General features: G+C 44.9%; 1 protein-coding gene across 1 annotated transcript in view; it reads right to left on the reverse strand.

Annotated features, from left to right (window-relative positions):
* Window positions 1-21,531: 21,531 nt before the first annotated feature.
* The window catches only part of SLC24A3 (solute carrier family 24 member 3), a 73,326-nt gene continuing 71,708 nt past the window's right edge, over window positions 21,532-23,149 (reverse strand). Inside the window, exons 14-15 of the mRNA XM_054383878.1 lie at window positions 22,642-22,707; window positions 21,532-21,681 (exon numbers count right to left, since the gene is read on the reverse strand). Coding sequence (XP_054239853.1) covers window positions 21,532-21,681; window positions 22,642-22,707 — 216 coding nt within the window. The remainder of the gene's footprint in view (window positions 21,682-22,641; window positions 22,708-23,149) is intronic.

Genomic DNA, 23,149 nt, shown 5'->3' on the forward strand with positions numbered 1-23,149 from the left:
TGTTCTGATCTGCAAAGCAACACCAGTGCTCAGCTGAGCTTTATAACCAAGGAGGAATGAAAAAAGAAACAAACTGCATGAAGGAGGCACAGCAAAAACTGCTCAAGAGCAAAACAGACCTACCTGTTTTGTTTAGTTTTCCTAATGACTTTTTCATACAGGGAACAGGGTGGGGGGGAAATACAGACTTACATGTGTGGAAAGGGGAGAGAAACAACAGACAAACCCACAAATCAAAAAAGTAAGCCAAGTAGTTGGCTAGTTTCCTGCAAGGCTGCCAAGGATACCGAGTTGTTCTGGGCTCAGGCATGACTTGCCACCTACAGTTAGGCAGAATCCTGGAACAGGTTGCCCAGGGATGTGGTTGAGGCCCTGCCCCTGGAGACCATCAAGATCAGACTTGATATGGTCCTAGGTGGCCTGATGTAGTTGGAGGTGTCCCTTTGGAATGCAGGGGGAGTTGGACAAGATGACCTCTTGTGAATTTCTGAATCTGTGAATCTCTCCTTGTTCTACTTCTTCATTTTCTAGATGGTATTCCCTCTTCATCAAAACTCTAGTGTCACAGAGAGTACTTCCCATTTCAGGATTCACTAGTGCCAAGGTAGACAGCCCTCCTGACCCTGTAAGCCATATAACCCAGAACTTCATGCAGTCAAAAGCCACAAGAGAGGCACTATGAACCTCAAAAACCTGAGTAGAAGGGAAGTGCCAAGAGAAGGCCGAGGCAGCTGGGAGCTCTGGCTCCCCAGGGCTGTGAGGCAGAGCTGGTACAGATGTGCAGCTGGATCCAAGGCCAGGACAACCTCTGCCCACAAAAATCCTGCCCACCTCTGGAGGTTCCCCAGAAGTCTTCTCAACACAACCTTGCTGCTGCTGTTCAGGCTGTCTGGTTGTGAGCATTGCTTGCTCTACTGCTAGCCCATGCCTGCCTAGTATGTGTGACAGAGCCATTCTTGCCTCCTCTCCTGCTGAAGACGATAATTTCCCCTTTGAGAGCAGCCTGCTGGCCGAGCTACACTGCTCAGCACACATAAGATGAACACCTGATGTCACTGCAGGTGAAGACATCCCTGCATCTGGCTGGGACAGCAATCCTGGTCCTTTCAAGGAGCCTGGGGAGAGCAACCTGCTAAGATGAGAATAAAATAGAGATGAATATTTAATATTTTACAATACTCACAGACTGGCTTTACCAAGAAGTGTCTGTTCCTAAACCAACAGACTATGGGCACCTTTCTTTACAGAATGAGCTTTTCTCCAAGTGTAGAGCCATTCCTGGTGCTCACAGCCAACTTAGGATTCCCTAAAGCTTAGTTAACTCAGAATTAGTTTGATCTGGAGAAGAAGAGGCTGAGGGGAGACTTCATTGCTCTCTGCAGCTACGAGATAGAAGGTTGGAGTGAGGTGGGGGTTGGTCTCTTCTCCCTAGTACCAGGTGATAGAATGAGAGGAAATGGCCTGGAATTATGCCAGGGGAGGTTTAGGTTGGATATCAGGAAGATTCCTTTAGTGAAAGGATGGTCAGGCATTGGAACAGGCTGCCCAGGATGGTGGAAGAGTCACCATCCCTGCAGGTGTGCAAGAAATGTGTGGACATGGCACTTCAGGATGTGGTTTAATGGCTATGGTGGTGCTAGGTCAGTGGTTGGTCTCGATGATCTTAGAGGTCTTTTCCAACCAAAACAATTCTATGATTCTATGATCATTCATTTGCTGGGGCCTGACACTGGTGAGACAAGATGCTGACATCTTGCAAGGTGAAAGTGGTCAAGTCCAGCACTGTCTCAATGGCCACACAGAGAGAGGCACAGTTTGAATGGAGCAGGCAAAGGGATGTGACCCAAGGGTGGGTTTGCAGAAGGCTGAAAGTTAAACCCTTTGAATTCTGCCTGATGGTTGCCTTTGTCATTTCCATGAGCACAGGCACCAATGCCAGCCAAAGAAATAGCCTCAAAGCTGGCACTTGTATTTTACTCATCAGTTCTCCCTTCTATGGTAGCTCAGCAGCACTTTGCTTCACATCCTAATTACCAGATTTTGATCGAGTGCATGAAGCCTTGCCCTGGCACCCACGTGAGCCTGGCATTTTCACCCATGTTATGTTTCATTGCTATCTGCTTGCTCACAGTGAAAAGCTCAACAATCCTATTGGAGAATGTTTCTTGAAAGAGATGATGTCCTGTAGGTTAACCTTAACCTGCTTTGCAAGAGCTATCAGTTCCCTTCCCAGCCCTGCCTGCATGATTCTGAACAAGTATTGTTTTTGTTTTCCTGGCCCTCCCATGAACTGTAGGGTATTTATTAAAGTATACAGCACCTTGGTATTTATTAAACTAAAGACTAGACAAACAGGATAAAAATCAGGCTGGACAAAGGTTATGAAAAAGCCCCAGGTGACTTCTGCTTCTTCACAAGTGAAGATGTGTCTTCTACCTCCATACTTGTTGCAGAGCCACTCTTTTAGCTTCTTTGGGTGATTTTTCTTACCCCTCACCCCCTTCTTTAATGTTGATAGCAAAGGATTAGAATCAAGTTGGATATGATTTGTTAGTCACTACATCCATGGGAAAAAGTTCCTCTTCTATTATTTCATGGTGCTGTGAAGTTCTCAGCCTCGTCCCATGAAGGGAGATCTGGCCAACAGCTTTTCAACACCTCCCCACGTGGAGATGGGGTTCCATTGTGAGGTCCTGATGAGAGATCTGACAATAACCAATGTTCATGTGCCTTCCTGAGAGCCAGGAAGTGAATAAGTGGAGGTGCTGCATAAGTGCACTTCCAGCTCAGTACCATTTATTTTTTACTTTTCCTCTCTTTAATTTGAAGGACTTTTTGAAAACAGCATTCAAATAAAATGTCTATCTGTACAGAGATACAGGAGCATCTGACATTCCAGCTCTCCAAGCATGTGTGCACCACAACCCCAAGCTGCTCAAAAAGTGCCTGCAGAGTGCAGGCCAAGGGTAGCCTCAGGGCTTCACATGCATCCTGCCTTCTGTGAGTGCCATGTAAGGAAGATGCAAGGGCCAGGGCATCTGACCCCAACTCCTCACCAGCAGCCTCATTAGATCAGGGAGCAAGAAGGGAAGGAGCAGTAACAACCCTCCAGCTGCCAATGAAAGCTCATTCCAGCTGCCTATGTGCCAGAAGCTATTGCTTCCTCTGCAGCCTGAGCCAAAGTGACATGAAAGTAGTGATGAGCTCCCAGGCTTGGGAGACAATGACTGCCAGATACTAGCTGTGAGTAATCCTTAAGAACTTGGGAAGAGCCAGAGCTATATTCTGATCCCACCACTGAAAGTGTGGCAATGTGTGGCAAGGAGGGAAGGGGTGGGAGAACAGGGGTGGCAGTAGCTGTATTTGGGTAATTGTTTCCTCATTCCACCTGAATTCTGAATCACTGCTGTTGTCTCAAACCCACCACTGAAGCACAGCAGCTTCAGTTGATTCAGGTCTGGGCATCAGTCTCCAAGCATGCAGAACTAGCAGCTCCTGATTAAACTAACCTCTGCCTCTGCTATGGTGCTTGTGGTACTAGCAAATGAGAACATGCTCTCACCACCTCCCAAACCCCACAGGCTGCCATTTCCAGGCCTTCTCCCACAACTCTCTTGACTTGCAGGGAAGTAACGACTGTGAGTCATCCTTTCATCTTTACAAGACCACTAAAGAATAAAAAAAGGAGAAAAGGCCACAGTGTCTGTAGCCTGCCATGAGATTGGTTGCTAAATAAAGACAACTGTGCTCCAAATCTCCAGTTACAGTAAGTGACATGCACCATGCCAAGTTGGGGGAGAACTGTGATCAACTAATTATTTGTCACTTCAGCATGGGATTTTAACAGCACACTCTTTAACTAGACCCAAGAAAAACATTAATGACTGACGTATTTTCTGCTTCTTAACACTGTTACCATCCACCAATTGCTTTCCAAGGCTTCCACCACTTCACTGAGCCTGCACCTAAGTGCATTCAGGTGCCCACAGGCAACGGCCCTCGGAAGCAGCAGCAGGAATTTGCTTTATTATCTCTTGGCAGCCAAACCAGACCACTACAACCCTGGAGGAGCTTCAGGCCCTCCCTTTGCTGGGATAGCAACAAGACTGCCAGTATTCAAGGAGAAGGGAAAAACTGCCTGTAGCCATGTGAAAAGCTCTTGTCTTTGTTAGTGGAATTATTAACATTTCTCAATGTGCTTTCGACTTACAGTCAAGTAGTTTGCCTTCAGTTTGAAGCTGCTTGTGAAAATAATGATTTCACATACAAGGCCAGGAAACTGAAGGATGACCAGATCCCAGCATAACTCCTACAGAGGTGAGCAAACACATCTGGTTCAGAAGCTGGTATGCAGCCTTGAAAGGATCTTCAGAGTCTGATTTGGAACTTAAAGTTCTTGCTCTTCTCCAGTGAGGAGTAAATCTGTGTCTTTAGAACAAGGAAACCTATTTTGGGTTAGACCCATAATATTGGTCTAAAACAACACTAAATGTTGTTACCCTTTGTTAGAAAGCCCAAGCATTACCAAGTTATAGATTCATAGAATGGTTTAGGTTGGAAGGGACCTTAAAGATCATCCAGTTCCAACCCCCCCTGCCATGAGCAGAAACATCTTCCACTAGCCCAGGTTGCTCATGGCCTCATCCAACCTGGCCTTGAACACCTCCAGGGAAGGAGCATCCACAACCTCCCTGGGCAACCTGTTCCACCACTGCACCACCCTCACTGTAAAGCATTTCTTTCAAATATCCAGCCTAAAGCTTCCCTCAAGCTTCAATCCATTCCCTTTCATCCTAGCACCACAAGCCCTTGTAAAAAGTCCCTCTCCAGCTTTCTTGTACCCCTTCAGGCACTAGAAGGCTGCTCTAAGGTCTCCCTGGAGCCTTCTCTTCTCCAGGCTGAACAGCCCCAACTCTCACAGCCTGTCCCCATAGGGGAGGCTCTCCAGCCTGGAAGCAAGATGTGGCCTCTTAGCTTTAATATTTTAATCTGCTAAGTGTATTGCTCTTCTAATCACAGCCATGGTAGAGTCCTCAAAACCATTGATAATCCCTGCTGTGCTGCACAGATGAAAGCTGTCGAGTGGATTTACAGGAGAAATAAAGTTTATACAGAAACTCATTATTTTCCAGTTGAGACAAAACTATCCATTAATATCTGATATGGATAGATATTAAGAGACATATCAGAGAGCATACTGTGGAGAACTGGAAGCTGAAATTGAAAAGGAGCAAATCCCAACCAGCCTAGTGATCAAATAGTTATTGATACTCAATCCAGCAAGCTGTGTCACTAAGCTTGGACAGAATTCCAGCTGGTGTTTGTAAGGCTGTATGCCCTAGATGGCATTGCTCTGCAACGTTACACACTTCACTTCCAAACCCCAAGCTCTCACTGCAGTCAGCACAAAAGAATTTCAGGCAGGACAAGTGTTGATTTAAGTCACACACACTCACAAAGAAAATGGCAGAGTTCTCTTTTTTTTTTTTTAATGTTACTTGTTTGAGATATTTCCTCTGCAGCTGATACATTAACTATGCCCCCCCCCCTTTTTTTGATTCATTCTTTAAAGGCTCACTTGTAATTATCTGGTGTGAGCAGTTGCAGTAAGCATAGAAAGCAGTAAGCAACTGCTCTGATGTGAAGTGGTTTCATTGCACCTGCTCTCATCCAGGCTCTGGTATTTCATTGTTTATTCTGTGCTACTCTTCTCTAGTGATTCACTTGGCACTGTGAAGTGGCCTCACAGAGTGTGGTTTGTTCCCAAGAGTCAGAGGCTGAAGCTGAGCCTCCTCCTCTCTGAACACTAGCTGCTGCCCACTTAGAGCAGCTGGAGGGGAAGTGGGCAGATGCTCCACTACACTATGAGGGTTGATCACCATTGCAGCAGGGAGGAAAGACACACACAAAGTAACATACCTGCACTTTTGCCTCAGCCTTCCTAGGCTGCAGAACCCCACTGCTGCTCTTAAGAGGTGGCTCTGTCCACAGTTCTTCACAACTGAATGGGCACTGTGATTCCTTTGGGATGTGAGCTGTGGTGGTAGCATGTCCTGCTCTGCAAGGAGATGCTCCTTCTGTTGCCTGTGTCGTGGGAGGCTGCAACAGCAAGGCTAAACACCAGGCTAAACACCAGGCTAAACACCAGTTTAGGTGGAGGCTGATCTCCAAGCTCTTTCTCATGGACTAGATCAACAGAAAGGAAGACAAGTGCTTGAATTCACAGAATCAGCCAGGTTGGAAAAGACCTCAGAGATCATCAAGTCCATTCCTCAGGCATGAGATGAAAAGTCCAGGTTCCACAGATGCTGTGGGTCCACAGTGGGGATGTAGGCAACAAGACTGTGGCAGCAGGTTTAGGGAACTTGCTGTAGTGTCAGATTTTACTTTGCTTTAAGAAGGACATTTTGGAAGGAAAAATAGTCTGATGCTCCAGTATAGGTTAGGGGTAGGTATGGGGGATGTCCATATAAGTAGAGCTTGTCTGGTGGTGGTATAAAGGGAAGGAAAGATCAGCCACAAAACCTTCACCTCTAGGTTTGGTTGGTTGATTTTGCTTCTTTTTTTTTTTTTTTGTTAGTTCTGGTTTTGTTTGGTTTGATGTAGATATTTTTGATTGTTTTCTTAATTTTTTTTAAAGCAAAAGTGAGTCTGAAACATATCCTGTTCAGTAAGTCCTGCAGCAAAAGCAGTGCTGGCTTGCCTTTGCACTCTGACTTGCCTAACTTCTAATGAATATGCCTAGAAATGCAACAACTCCCCCCACAACCTCTAAAGACCAATTTCTCACTTTACAGGCTGTAAATTAGATAAAAAATTGTTGTCAAGTGAAGTAATCACAGAGATGAATCCAAAAAGATGCATATTTGGCATATCACTTTGGCAGGGAGTAGGGAGTGAGAGCATCTTTGCAGTCCAACAAGCCAAGTGGAACAGCTCCAAACTGTGACGAAAAGCAAGATTCTCTTTGAACCCGAAACCTAATCATGGGGAAGTCTCTACAGAGAGGCAGCATCTGTGTGGATTCCAACATACCTTCTGGGCTGCCAGCACACAGAGCTGGAAAGCAAACAATCAAATCAGTGGAAAATATTTTCAGGACAACCGCTGGGCTGGCAGCGATGAAAGACATTTTCTGCATGAACATCAAAGGCTGCACCTCATCTCTGTGCTCACAGACAGAGACCCAGGATCAGCATGTGTGCCTCTTCTGCACTGCATGACTCCTTTGCACCTGGAAATAGCTGCTGTTATTATAGAATCAATAACTTCTTCTGCCTGAGACATACCACTGCTTCTTGTGGACCTGGTGGGTACTTCACAAGAAAGGTAGGACTTTGGCTGGTGGTGTTGCAAAGACAAACAAAGCTGGTTTAGCTGAAGCAGCCACTCCCAGATACTTTTCATTCAAGGATCTCAAGCCCTTCTTTCAGTGAAAGTATGATGGGAAGGGAGGTCAGCTGAAGTGTCCCAAACTTCTCATGCAATGACAAAGAAGCAAGGGGAGTCCAGTCATCGAGGCAGGCTCAGATCTAACAGGGGAACTGCCGTCTCCTCTCAGCTTGTGCAGAGCATAAAAGCAGCACAAGTATTTCACTGCCTTCAAACAAGCCCTTTCCACAGGCTTTCTGCACGGGAAACTGCCTGCATCAGAACCCTTACAACTGCACCTCCTCCTCATTGTTATTCCAAGCATTACTGAAAATATTACTCCAGGAGTAACTTCAAAGGGAGGTCTGGATCTCATAACCATGGCAGTCAGTGGCTGAACAGTCCCAGGCACAGAGTCCTTCCAGCTGGGAGAGTGACATTTGACTCTCCCACTACGCTGTGTCAGGAAGGAGATGACCAACCAGAGCAGTGATTTCAGATCTGTGTTGTTGTAAGTGAGCAGATCTTCTCTCATTATATAAAAAGCAAATAAAACTCCCTCACTGCTTGTTTCTGTATGGAGTGCACCACGCAGAGGTCACACGAGCCAGCCGACTCCTCTATGGCCTGCTGTGGTGCACACAGCTTCAGAGAGCAAATGAACATCAAGTGGTGAAGAAAAGTAGAACAACTCTCTTTTTGTCTTCCTTCACTCCCTAATTCCATGCTCAGGTCAAACGAGTGGCACAAAGCATTCTCAGAGTTATCACTGAAACATTCAGGCTGGAAAAGACCCTCAGGACCACCAAGTCCAACCAATAACCTTACTCTACAAAGTTCACCCCCTAAAACCATATCCCCAACAGAATCACAGAAACATTCAGGTTGGAAAAGACCCTCAGGACCACCAAGTCCAACTGAGAACGCTACTCTACAAAGTTCACCCCCTAAAACCATATCCCCAACAGAATCACAGAAACATTCAGGTTGGAAAAGACCCTCAGGAGGTTGGAGAAGACCTTGGTATGGAAATGAGTAAATCACTGGGATGGTGACCCACAGGGGTGCTCCACTTCTCTGCCCAAGCATACCTTGAAGTGTTCAGTTAAGTACAAAGAGAGGATATTTTTATTGATAAACATTATATTGTCTTAAGTGTAGATGTCCGACACATTATTAAATCAAATGACAAAACATTTAAAGTAATTCATTCTAATAAAGCTTTTTTGTTGTTGTTGTTGGATAATTCCATAGACAACAGTGCTGTGAATTTTTCTTTCTAGTATAACACATTAAAAACACAGGAATACAAGTTTCTAATTTAATAGGTTACCAGCAAACAGAGAAGAAAAAAAAAAGGAAGAAAGAAAGGAAAAAAATTTGCATGCTTTCATTTCTGTTAAAGTTTGTAACTTACACAGGCAAGTGGAACAGCTATGCAATAGAAAACTACTCTACAACAAGTTGTAAAACAAACATAGAGAAAGGACTGACCTCATAATACTTGTACAAGTATGACAAAACCCTCAGAACTCATTTCAAAAGGTAACAAATGTTTTGTCTGTGGCTCCACCATGTTACCACTTTGAAGCTGACTCTAATCATGAGTTATTTTGAGTGGCATTGGATTGTTCTGGTAAACCACTGCTTGTTGTGGTTTCTGGCTGTAAGTGAACATACATTACACGTGCACTCGCACTCGGTTCCACCTACAGCTGTTGGTTTTCCCCTTATGGCTAGAAGCATCACAGAGTCATCCCTCTCAGTGAAAAGGAACCCAGACAGTGGTGTTTGATCCCAAATCAAACAAAAAAGTGCTTGTATCAGTCACTTTTATTGCTGTGCTTCCTGCAGCTTTGGTGCTGTGACTGCACCACGAAGGAGAGAATTCATCACTCCCATAATTCAGAGGAATCTGTATGGTTTCATCACGCTGGTTCGGAACAAGCCATGGTAGGGATTGCATTCAGCAGCCTAAAACTTTAGTAATGATACAACACAAAGTTTTCTAGAATAGCTCCATGAGAATACTGGATCTTGACACTAATCAACTGCTGGGCCATGAGATGATTCAAACACACCCCCCTGTCCCCAGCAGCAGGTACTGAGGAGCTGATTAGGTCAGGGATGGCACCCTGAAAATAGGACAGTTTGGGCTTGGCTCTGAGAAAGGCTGAATGGGGCCCTTGTGCAAAAACCCATCTGTCCTCACACCAGCAGAGCTGCTCTCTTACAGCTCCACAGCTGCAAACTCACCTCAGCTGCAGGGGCACCAGTGGGCAAAGCTCTTGCAAAAAAGAGAAGGAAAGGAAAGTTTCTGCAGGGAGCCTGCCCCCACCAGCTCTCACTGCTCTTCCGTGGTGAGCAGGGCCCCAGTGCTGCTGAGAATTCAGCCATGGTTTTAGTGCATAGATGGGAGTTATCCAAAGTGCTGAGCTAATGAAAGCCTGCTCCAAAACAATGCTAGATGAGGCAGGGAAGGAGGAGGAGGTGCAGGGGAGGGGCTCCTGAAATAACAGAATATACAACATCCATGAGGATTAGCATGCTCACCTTTTTGTTCTAGTCAAATCCTGATTTACCAGTGTGCAAATTCCCATTGCCATGCTGCTGCTGGGATCACAGGCAGAAGTGACCTTCACCCTGCAGGGCTGCTCACCATGCCCCCACGTCTGTGACCTGATGGACCATGCACTGTCAGAGCTTCAGACCAGTCCTGGCTGAAGCTCTGATAGGTGCACTAGCAGCAGGAATACCTGAACCATTTCAGATTGCACAGGGCTTCAAGAGACAGCAAAAAAACCCCACCCCAAATCCCCCAAACCCAAACAAACATCTCCCTAGATCCAGCTCAGTGCATTCTATGATTCTATGTGCAGAGACATGGATGGGTGGCAGTGGTAGGGGTAGCAGGAGATCTTTCTTCTGGGTTTCAGATGAAGCTTTTGATCTTCTGGAGATGGGAAGCAAACTCAGCAGTTGGGATGAACATGGTGTGCATTTAATGTGGGGTTGTTTTAGAAACTCAGTTACATCATCACCAATTCTGTTTCCATTTCCCTGGAAGTGTGAGATGACTTGTTAACATAAAGACTCCAACAAAAGCAAAAGGAAACTTCAGGGACCTCATTGTGCTTTAGATATCACATCTTCAGCTGCCAACAACACTCTAACAAATTGCTTTTCAAGCAGGAATAAGGCCCTGTTCCTTGGAGTAAAGATTTGCAACCAGAATATCAGGAGACTGTAAGAAAAGGCATCCCTCCAGCAGAGCCTCTTTTCCCTGGGACAATTCACCCAGCAAGGCAAACAGAGTACAGCACTGCCTCTCTCCTCCTCTCATTGAGGTTGAAGACATTTCCTGGGGTCAGAGATACTCAACCTGACACTTGATCTTGTACATGCTTTGACAGAATTAAACTCGTTCATTCCTTCAAGACTTGCCAGCTCACCTGGGCAGCACTTAGAAAGCTGAGAGGATTCAAGTGAGAGATACTTTAAAGGCTGTTCTTTGAAGCTACAGAATCTGGCAGAGACTACCCCATGTAGTAATACAGTGGCATATCAGACTCCTGATCATCTGAAGTTAGGGTTACAAAGGAACTCTGGCAGCCCTAAGAAGCATCAAACAGCTCTAAGCCTTATTTCACTGCTGCTCATTTATTCATCCCCTGTGAGTCTCCAAGAAAACACTGAGCAGTGAATCCCAACTCATGGAGAACAAGATCAGAGGAGGAGGAAATTAATTGAAACCCAGTGAGGAGACCAAAGTGTGATGCACATTTTGCTTCATTCTGTGGTGCCTGGGACAGCATGAAGCAACTCTTCCACAACCCACTTACCCCATGGCACAGCCCTTACTCACTGCACACATCCTCCCCAGCTTCACTACTCTGCTACAGCTGCTGCTCCAGAGAGGACTATTTTACACTGAGCACAGCAGCAGACCCAGACCTGACTCACAGCAAATGAATCCCAAAAATGCATCCCACTCTGAAAGCCAGCACAGGGCTAAAAGGGGTGCTCATTTTCAGTGGTAGAAAGAACGGAAGGAACTCCAGAACTAAAGCTCTTCCATTATTAGCACAGCTGAATACCCTTTCACCTGACTAAATGTCAGCCCCAACATCTCAGCTAGGACTAAGGGACCATCAGTGCTCTCTCTGCAGAAAAGCAGCTTACTCATATTGTCAGGAAAACAAACCTCAGCCCTCCAGCCCAGTCCAAGTCAATAACCCACACACAAGCTACAAACAAGAATTATATGCAGTAGCCCATGATTGACACATGACCCTCCTCTCTCAGGAACACTGCCCAGTTGAAGACACACTCTTGAAAGCATTGGCTCTAGCCAAAATGCTGGCAGTGCATGCGTTTGCAAACCATGGGGTCATAACTTTCAGCAGACCTACCAGAAGCACTATTGCCAGCCCTGCAAGTCTTTAAAGCCAGGTTGGACAGGGCCTTAAGCAAGCTGGTCTAGCAGGAGGTGTCCCTCCCATGGCAGGGAAGCTGGAACTAGATGATCTTTAAGGTCCTTTCCAACCCAGACCATTCTGTGATTCTATGACTCTAGTTTGCTTTCAGTCTTGAAAAGAAACATTCCAAGTGAAGATGAATGTCATCTATCACTCCTTTAGTCACCTCTTACAAACACTGCCTGCACTAAGGGACTGGCAATGATTATCAGCTTTGCAAGGACAAACAGGGAAATCAATCAAACCGTGCCTCAGGGAACACCACAGAAAATTTGTCCCTAAATCTTCAATGCATGGCAAAGTTCACTGTACCTCAGCTCACCTCTCAGGTATGCAGACTGCTACTAGCATGTTACACAACTATTTCTGTCCTAGATAAAATGCATACTTGTGAAGCTAGGATTAGAACTGAGGCAGAGGCATTGTTTGGGGCACATCTCTGCCCCCCTCCCTGATAAAGGGATGCAGTATTTCTCCCCAGGAAGAAATACCTTTTATCAGGAGGGTGAGAGTTGTAAAGATCAGATGGCATTTGGGCACAGCTTTGTGTAAAAGCAATCCCTGCCAAACTTCCCAGTAGCCCTAATTACACAATAACCTTCTTTCTGTGATGCCATAAAACTCTCATTTGCATTTGCTCTCCATGGGTGCTGAATAATCACAGAATCATGTCCTTCACTTCTGTCATCCATTAAAAAAAAACCCAAAAATCTTGAGAATAAAGTTATTCCACAAAGCCAAAAAACTTTGGCTTCTTCCAAGAACTTAGAACTTAAGGTACAAAGTATCCTCATCTGTGCAAATTTCCCTTTGAAGAGTCTTTGAAAAGCCATCCTGTGAACACTCTTCCCATGTACTGTGTGTTTCACTGGTTTGGGACATTTTAAAGGCAGGAGGCTCACACTCCCTTGGAATCAGTTTCTTCAAGACTGGTGTGCAGAGCAATGATCTCCTCTCATTTCCTCTCATCAATTTACTGGATCAAAAGCTCTGCCCTACTTCTACCAGCCCAGTGCATGAATTCTATGTTAAGGACATGGATCAGACCCTTCAAAGCCAGAAGGATTCAGCCTGCAAGATGGAAAATGGAAGTGAAATCCTGAATCCTGAGAACACCAGGAGCAAGATAAAATCTTAAGGAAACAAGCAGGCAGCTCCTGGGTATACAGAGACATCTCCCTTTGAAGAAAGATTTGATGGCATATCCCAACATTTACACAGGGGCTGCATATCTCATCCCTATCACAAGTCCTCATCTCAAGTCCCAGAGACATACATCCTCCTAAACCAGCTGCGCTCCAGAAGTCACAATCCACTGAAGTGCTTGAACAACCTCCCATTGTTCTGAGGCTGACCAGCACACAACCACACAGCAGCTCTGCCAGACAGATGGCAAGGGTCAGCAGAGAGGTAAGGGTGGACAGGGGTCACCACCTCTTCACTTGGCACAGCTGCCACCACAGCACATCTGTCCACAACATGCTTGTGTCCTTGACTGGGATGGGAGGCTGCATTCTCTGTTTGGAGATGGCACAAAGAAAATTCAAACCCTCTTCACTCAAATGATCACAAACTAACAGCACTGGAGGGCTGATCTCCTCCCCTGCCTTCCCCCAACCTCATTCCTTCCTTCCCTTACCAAACAGCTCAGTTCTCCTTATTTTAGCATATGCTAAGAAAAATGACAAGCTGTAACTCCAGGTCTGTAACAGAGAGGCAGGAGGGTCTGCCTTCTGCTAAGAATTGCACTTGATTTCTCTAGCCAGTGTGGCATCCCAGATAGCGATCCTATGGGAAATCACCACTTCCTCAACAAAGGCTGTCCTCAACAACATCAAATCCAGAAGTGACACAGATGCTAATGCAGGACCAAATCCTGCCTTTCATTACCACAGTCTTGCCAAGAGTATATGAATCCTAGTTATACGTAAGTTGCAGGAGGACTCAAAGTCAGAATGTAAAAGCAAATTTTCATAGCATGACTTCAAACTTAACTTGTGCTGGCTCAAGAGTAGTCAACAGCATCGGACGGTCCTGGATGTGACTCTTCATACCTCATTGTCTTTATGCCCACAGACAGAGCTGCATGCAGCTGGGATATTTGACAGAACTGCTCCTGTGGTATCTTAGCTCAAAGACAGCAATGCAAAAATTCCTCTTCCACCTCCTCCAAAAGCCAACCTGAGCCTCAGATTCCAAAGCCCTCACGCAAGCCATGTGCACAATTCAGAAACGTGAGAGAACAGCCAATGAATTAACCAGCAGATGGCAGGCAGAGGAACTGCCCAGCTCTCCTCTCTGTGCTAGCAGGAGTTGCTGAGACAGCAGGGCAAGGGGGCACCCGGGGTGCTGCTGGTGTGCCCTGGTGAGAGAGCAGCTGGACATCCGCCCGTGGGTGCGGCGGGAACGACGCTGCACAGCCCCAGCGGCAGCCTGCCCTGTGCTTGGGCTTCATCCACAGCTTTCCAGCTCAGCCAAAACCCCTCACTTTTAACTCCAGGGAGCTCAGCATCAGGCCCTGTTTGCAGGGCTATTAGCACATGCTACTGTCTTTTCCAGAGGCATACAGGAAAGTGATAAACTCAAGGCAAAAATTTGTGAGGGAAAAATCCCCTTTTCTAAGTTGCATCAGTAGTGAAACCCTCAGTGGCTGACTCTCAAGGGACAGTTGACAAAACTTATACAAAGTCTTCTAGAAGTCACTTCCCTTATTTTAACCCAAGGCACGTTTGTCACAGGCTGTCCTCATCAGTCATCTGCTCACTGACCACACTGTTCTCACCCAAATGGGAACATTTTGCTGCAGTTGCTCCCTACCAAGGCCCCCACTCTTAGACTGCACATGCTGCTTTTGCTGGGCACTGGAATAAATCCTGCTGATGCCAACCAGCTGGAGGCACTAACCCAAACATTTCAGCAGAACGTGCTGAGCTTTTGACACACAGTCCTCTGCACGTGGCCTGGGCTTCAAGCGAAGCAGGGGCTTTGGCTTGCAACTTAAGAGCCTGTCTAGCATGCCAGGACTTGAATCAGGCCAGGGAAGAAGTGCAAATGTCCCTGGTCCCTTGTACTGGGGTGGGAAGAAGTCCCTGGCTGAAGAGCAGCATGGTCTGTAGCTACCCTGTGACAGCCTCTCCCACAACGTGCTGCCAGCCAGCAGGCACAGCTGTGCCAGCTGGGACGAGAGCTGCCTCAGGTGTAGCTTTCTCAGAAGCCAAGACAGCCACAGGAATCAGAGGCTGCCCAGAAGGGAGACACATCCCAGAGGACACAAAGGACATGGGTGCTGCTGCCACCCCATGGCTGTTTCCCTTTGAAAGCTCTGATGGTATAGCAGCCATGTACTCCTAGGCTGCTCGTACCACTTCCTGACAGGAATTATCACAGCAGGTCCCCTTCAGGAGCATGGTGGTTTGTTACCCAGGGCTCTACTCTAATGACCCCACCTGTTGTATGCAGATCTCACTGCACAGATGCAGAGGTCTTTATTTTTCCTTCCAAATGGCAGGGTTACATATCCCTATGATTACTAAATCTTGATCATGTCACAGGCCTCTCTCTCCACAAAACATTACTGCAGTTAACTCCTTTTACAACCAAATGTCTGTCTCTATGTGCACAGTGATCAGAGTGTCCATCAGCCAGGAGAAAACGTTGAGCAGAATGAAAGACTTGGTCCTAAGGGAAATCTATGTTTCCACAATGAAAAACAAGCAAGCATCATTCCAAGCTAGCAGGCAGCAACCAGCAGCACCCACTTTCATTACAGCAGGAGATAGTCAAAGCACCCAGCAACAGGGATAACTCCTCTGGGAATCCAAGCTCCTTGCTTTGCCTGCCCAGCATGCTGATGGAAAACTTCAGAGACAGATAGTCAATGTTTGAGCAGATCTGTAATCAGATCCAAGGTTCAGGCATGCAATGTTATGTTTTCCCTCAACTAGCAATAAGAAGGTTATGTTAAATTGTTGCTGTGAAATTAGCATGTTGAGTTCTAGTACTATTCAAATCCTACCTGGCAGACAAAGACTCTATTGACAAGGCTGCTGTGGGTTGTTTTGCTGTGGAAGGTTTAAAACTTACTCTGCAAAGCTATTAGAAAAAAATAAAAGAAAATAATAATAAAATCTAAAATCTACCATGGTAAAGACATTTTGACTATAAATAAAGTACAAAACCTGTTGCTTTAAACTAATTGTGGGGTGTTTTTTTTAGAAGGTTTCCTGAAATTAGATGCTTCTGCCCAAATCTGGACAACTTGGCCTGGACCTCAGGCTGTTTCAGGGTGGTGAACAACAGATTTCACTGCCAAAGTGTATCTCCTGCCATTTCTTCCCTCATTGCTTTCCCATGAATAAAGAAAACTTTTCCAAAAGGCATGGATTTGTCTGCACCTGAGGCTGATTCTGGAGATTCAGCCAAACAAGTCTGAGTAGTTTGGGTGGAACTTGATGCATTTATTAAATATGTTTTAGATTTGAGGCCCCCTGAGTGCTTATAAAATATTAATGCAAATTCCCTTAAAGGTGCCTAGTGACATTAGTAGTTATTCATTTACCTATTCAGACAAGAAAATACAAAATTCATTCATTGAAAACCAAAGTGCAGCTCTCCTCTCCAGGACTCACTGCTGCAAACACATTCCCTGACCCTACAAAACAATCACTGGGGTTTTGCTCTTGATTTCAAAAGAGGTCAACTTTCACTCAAGTCATTTGATACTGAAAACTTTCTCCCTCTTAACTGCAAGCCTTGCATTATGCTTGGCACACCCATTCAGAATAAAACTCTGCAGCTCCTTATATTTGAAAGGAAGTAGGCTGAAGTCTTCAAAATATTCAAGCTTCTACTGCTTTCAACTGATTCAGGTCAAGCCTGCACAAAGCTAATATGGACATTCCCACCTGGATTTAAGTTTGATTTAGACTAACTTATAGTGACTACTGGTAAGTAAAGCTTCAACAGTACAGGGCAGATTTAAATCCAGCTAAGCAAGCTCCACTGAGTTTGATTTTTAAATTATGCATTGAACCAAGTTTCAAGCTCCAGTGGTGTAACTACGAAACAGCTAAATCTTACACGATTGCATCTCTGCAAGGGCCTCCAAAAAAAACCTTGATATAAGAAACATTTGGCAATCAGCAGAAAGTTATGGTTTTCTAGCAAGCTATCCAACAAGATTCACTCTACATTTTTACCTCACAAGTAATAATATAGTTATTTGGAAAAGGCATATAGAAAAATTCTTGTTTTGACAGCAGGATATTAAATGTTACCCTTGGGTTGCTCCACACTGCTGTTCTAAAACTAGATTGCTGTTCCACTTGATTTGTTTTGTCAAGGAAAAAGCCAGGCACTCATCCATCTGAACGTCAGGAACAAGCATTTGTTCCCACAAGCACTAATATCACAAATCCAAAGCATGCCAGTCAATGATTTCAGTGACACAGCTGAGGACAGAAAGCTGAAAAATAAAGCAGGCAAGCAGCATCACAGGAAAAAAACCCCAAACAACCACCACCAAACAAGTTATAACAGTGAAAATCTCCTCCTGTGCACACACTGCAGGTTGGTGTTCTCATCACAGACACAATCTAACAAAAAGTGCAATACATTAAAAAAAAAAGAAAAGAAAAGAAAAATAAAAAATAAGAATAAAGGTTAGTATAAAATTCACATTTGGTAGAGACAAAAGCAGTTTTGCCAGCATATCTGAAGACCTCTTCATATTATATCCTTTACTATCACTTGGCCTTTGAACCACATGTTGAGCAAACTAGCAAGGGATCACCTATTTAAATCAAGTTGAAATTGGAGTGGCCACAAGGCACTCTCCACTGAGGAAACAGCTCCTTAATCTCCCTTTGAAATACTCATTAAGAATCATCTGGAACTGCTAGGAATGGAAACAAAAACAGTCCAGTGGTTTAAAGCAGCTTCACATGCGAAGGTGACCCTGGCTTGCAAAAGAAGAAAACTGCAAATGAAACACAAAGTCATATTAAAAAATCAACTCGACCTACACTCACCCCTGTTTTACCCCAGCCCCCCCAAACTCTGGGCCTGAGCTCATTCACCCCAGCCACCCCACCACCCCCAGTCCCATGCCTCAGCCCCACCACATCATGGCCCCACCTCTGCCAGCCCAAGCAGGGCAGTGGGCTGCTGCTCTTGCCAGGCTCACCAGGCTCTGCATCCCAGCCACAGCCTGTGGCGTGGGCAGCAACGGGCACTGCCCAGCTTCTCACTGGGAAGCTGCAGCCAAGTGCTGGCTGCCCCCAGAGTCTGAACCCCTCAGACCCAGTCCAGTCCTCTGCTTGGCTCACTACAGTAAAGCACAGAACAGAAGTGTCTGTGTGAGTTCAGCATAAAACTCTGCAGGTCCTTACGTACTTCAGAAAGTAGCTGAAGTCTTCAAAATATTCAAGCTGGTGTCGTACAGGGAGGATGCTAAAAATTGCTCTAGGTTTGTTTTGGTTTTTTTTGGTGTTTTTTTTTTTTTGCTTTGGGGACTTCTCCACAGGCTTTAATCACTCTAATAAATTCGAGAGGCTCCGTTTTGTGAAGACAAAACCAAGAATGCACACATTCAGTTGGTCTATCCTGTCCCAAACCAGGCCTGCATTGGTTGGTGTGGTTGCAAATCGTAAGCACATCTCATTGAAACCTTCACTACAGGAAGCGCTTATCCCTTCAGATATGGCACAGGTCATGGCAAAGTACCTTCTGGTTCTGGCTTAGCACAGCTGGCAGGATGCTCTTGCACAACACCCAAGCATCAAGAGAAGGTACTTCAGGTTTTACACACAATGCAAAGCTACAGTACGCTACAGTATTTAATGCACACCCAGAGGAAAAGTTCCTACAAAACACTCATGCAGGGTTATTTTTTTTTTCCTGTGCCATGGGGTAGGTAATGGCTATTTCGTAGAAATAGATCCAACTGGCTCCATTGGAGCAGCAGTATAAATATTCAAAATAGAAGTAATAATAGGCCCTGATGTGAAACTTTTTTTTTTACCTTTATCTTTCCTTTTTTTATTTTTTTTTACTTTCCTTTTTTTTGTTTTGTTTTGTTTTGAAATAATTTTTCCCCAAATCTGTCCCTTCTTGTCAGCAAGGAAACATTCTGCTTGGGAGCAACTGCATCTTGCTACAAGAGCCGAGCTGTGGTCATGGGGTGGATTTTAGTGATGTATGCCAGATTGCTGCTAACCTTGGGTTTTGATTTAAGGAAGTATTTTAGGCATTTTAGTGGTTATTATTATTAATCTCAGTAACAACAGAGAAAAAAAAGAGAATCAGAAAAAAAAAAAAAAACACAAAACCCAACCCAACCAAACAACAACCAACACAACAGGAAGGTAGAAGGGGGATCCTAACACAAGAGAATATCCAGCAGGCATAGTTACGAGGAGGCTACTCGGACAACAGGCTGCAGAGCTCAACAAGTAGCAACACAATTGTATTTCAGAGTGATGATGATGATGATGCAGGCATGTCATTGACTCTTTCCACTGCCTGTTCCTGCAGCCTTCCTTCTTCTTGCCAGGGATCCACGAGCACACTTTGTTCACTGGGGACAGCAGGACGCGGCGTGTTCCGCCGGACTTCCTCGGCACGCGTGCCAGCGCCTTCCCCCCACGGTGTCACAAAGAGAAGATCAGGTGCTGAGTTGAATGGAAACCACAGGGTGGAAACAGTTGGGTTTGCAACGTCTTGCCCAAGGAAAACTGAATTGAAATAAACATCACTTCCAAAAGTGCAAATGAAATAAAGATTGGTTTGCTGCCTGTGCTCTCTGATCTTTTTTTTTTTTAAGTTGGAGGTTTGGATTTCGGTTGGTTTTTTTTTTTTTTTTTCCTGATATAGTTTAGGGTTTGATGATTTGGGTTTGGTTTGGTTTGGTTTGGTTTTTTTCTTTCTTTCTTTTATATAGGGTTTGCTGTGCCTTTACTACCAATTTGCCACTGTTTGTACCATAGACAAAAACATTCACCTAGCTGGTAGTATCTTAATACATTTCATAGTAGAACATATACAAGAAAGAGGGAAAAACATACCAAAAATGAATCAGAAGTGATCAGTGCTTAAAGTAAATACAAGAGCCAGCACTGGCAAGAATCCACAGTATCAATACATACAAATGAAGCTGTGATGATGTGTTCTGATGGAGTGGAATCTGCCTGCATATTAATACAGAATTATACAAAATCTAGCAGGGCTATTGGAATCATGAATAGCTAAACTTCCACAATAACTTAAGGTTTGTAAGTTAAGTCTGCATTGAAGATATTCCACATTTTAAAAAGTGCCATCTCTCTTGGTGTCTTCCTCCTCCCTTCCAAAGGAGGGGCGATGAATCCACGTGATCTGGTGATCAGAGAAGTCCAACTGCTGAAGAAGACAAATATCTGGCAAGGTCCAGTGTATTCTTTAAAGAATGGCAAATTATGACTTCAGTAACTATGTCTGTGCAAAATATGCCTCTTTCCTTTTAAAGAAACCAGTGTCTGTAACTCGTTTAGAAAAGTTCCGACACGCACTTATGTCCTTCTCAGAACAAAGACGACAAACTATTGAATCCCCCCAGAAGAAGAATTTTGATGAAGCAGAGAAAGTTCTGACCTTTCATTTCCATGTGCAGACCATTAAAAACAAACAATCAAAAAACCCATCAGGACACCTCCTTGGTAGCCCTCCTGGGCTGGCAATCAAACTATTGCTTGGAAATACCATAAACACCCTAGGGATAAAACTCCAACATTAGTAGTAAAGTGGTGGCAGTGTTTACCCTTTAAATCCATGTTTGCCTTGCATTCCTCATCACACCTGTACAAGATTCATCATTTATGGTAAAAAGTCATCATCTGTTGCCTTGACAATCTTCTTTTAATACCTGGTAAACCCTTCATATGCCAAGTACCTTAAATTGTATTCCCATATTACACTGCCCTGTGATGTCTGGATCATTACAGCAGACCCAGTGCTCAGAAGGAGAAGCTGTAAGAAAAAAAGTGATGATCTCTAGCAATTAAAACCAAAATATCCTAAAATAAACCCCAAAACTTAAAAAACCCCAACCAAACAAAAAAAACAACAAAAAAACCCAAACCCCAACCCCCCCCCAAAAAAACCCCAAAACAACCAAAAATTATTCTCCTTGAAAATCAGCCCCTGTATGATGTACCCTCTTCTGCATTGTAGCAATAGTCTTAAAGTCATAAATTAGTTTAGTCTTCCATCAAATAACTTAAAAAGAAAAAGGAATTGTAGCAGACCAGTTTTGCCTGGCTTGATGCCAGTTAGCAGCCAGTTTATCTAGAGTCACAGGATCAGAGGATGTTAGGGGTTGGAAGGGACCTCCGGAGATCATCAAGTCCAACCCCCCTGCCAGAGCAGGACAGGAGTCCCAGTCACACTGTTCAAAAGCTGAGCTTAGGATATCACATGAATGTTGAAAAAAAAACCAACAAAATACTCTTCACATCGATGCAGGAGTTTTCCAGGTTGGGGGGGGGAGGTCAGGGAGAGGGCAGACCTAGATGGGGCCACAGGTCCTATGACCAGTGAAGAGGAGATACATCACGACTCGGAGGTGCAGCGCATTCTGGAGACGCCAGCCGTGGTTTGTATTGCACAGGTTAAGAAGGAAGCTCCTCCCGACAGTCTGCCACCTGCATTAGTGATCTCTGCACATGGGCAAGTTCACAAAAGTGAAAACATTGAACTCTGTCATGATGGAGAAACAGAGGAAGATGCCGTAAAGGGAAAGGCACACACACCCTAGCTTCTTATCCAGTTTCCATTTGTTCATGTGGACGCCAAAAACCTGCACAACAAACACAGAGTAAGCCACCACAGCAGTGACATTCCAAACACAGGGGGAAATCCCCTTCTCAGTTACAGGAGCAGGAAGGTGATTGTCCCCTTACTGATCATGGTCCCCTGCAGGCAAGCACAATGCAAGTAGTGCAACAAGTGAGCTGGAGACCACAGCAGAATTAAATCGGTGCAGCCACAGTCACTACACAGTCACCTTGAGTCCTGGCCCAAGGGCCTGAAGTTTCTGCAGTGAATTTCTTATTGTTAAGAACAATCCCATTTAATTAAATCAGAAACATTTTCAAAGGCCAGATGCCTTTTTCTCCACTCAAAATGCTTCATGTACCCCTCTGCATCTCTATCTTGACCCACACAGTCTAAGGCTGTGCTTGACTTTACTTACTGCCTCCCACACAAATCTCTTGTAGGGTTAAAGCCCTCAAGATTTGGAATATGTTACGTAAATCCTCTTCTCTCCATGGTTTCTAGTCTGCTGTGCTGGACTTGGGCAGGCCAGGGAACAGGAGGCACTGATTTCAACAGAAATACTGTCACATGCAAGCACGGTTTGTTCTGCTTAGTGTTGGATTTCAGAAGGTTCCCAAAAGAGGGCCAAAGCAAACTGTACAGCACTTTGTCTACCTGTTCAGCAGGAGAAGGGATCTCATCATACATGAAAGGATCTGCCTCGACTCTAGCATGAAAAATAACTGATCATCACTAACAGACCTCTCAGGCTTCTCCCATGACAAACAAACAGCTGTGAGAGCCACCCTGTGAAAGCAATGGCTTCTGCAAAGCACCAGAATGAGGCCTTTGGAAATTTACAATAGTAGTGATCCTTGCTATCCCTTAGCAGCAGACTTGGCAACCACTAGGACAGCTGGAGGCAAGAAATGAAAAGGTGAAGAAAACCTCTATAAAAAAATCACTTCTGGTGATGAAGGACAAAGGACTATATACATACTGTGACAAAAACAGATGCCAGCAGGAGACCGACAGAATAGATAAGTCCTCTGCTGTTTAACCGAATCTGTAAGAGAAGGAAGTTCAGAAAACCATGTCACAACTTCAAGCAACAACATCTCTCTCTGCTGATAATTCAGCAATCCTGGCTTGCAAGCTGTAAATGCAAAGTCACAGATTCACAGATTGCAGCACATTGAAAGGGATTCTCAAAGGTCATCTTGTCCAACCTCCCAGCAGTCAGCAGGGATACCTCCAACTGCATCAGGCTGCCTAGGGACACATTAAGGCTGATCTTGAGTGTCTCCAAGGGTGGGGCCTCAATCACATCCCTGGGCAGCCTGTTCCAGTATTTCACCACTCTCATTGTAAAGAACTTCCTCCTGATGTCCAACCTAAATCTCCCCTGCTCCACTTTCAAACCATTGCCCCTTGTCCTATCACTCCAAGCCCTTCTAAACAGTCCTTCCCCAGCCTTCCTCTAAGTCCACTTCAGATACTGAAATGTA

Source organism: Indicator indicator, chromosome 9, assembly GCF_027791375.1.
Source record: "Indicator indicator isolate 239-I01 chromosome 9, UM_Iind_1.1, whole genome shotgun sequence".
NCBI classification, from domain to species: Eukaryota; Metazoa; Chordata; class Aves; order Piciformes; family Indicatoridae; genus Indicator; species Indicator indicator.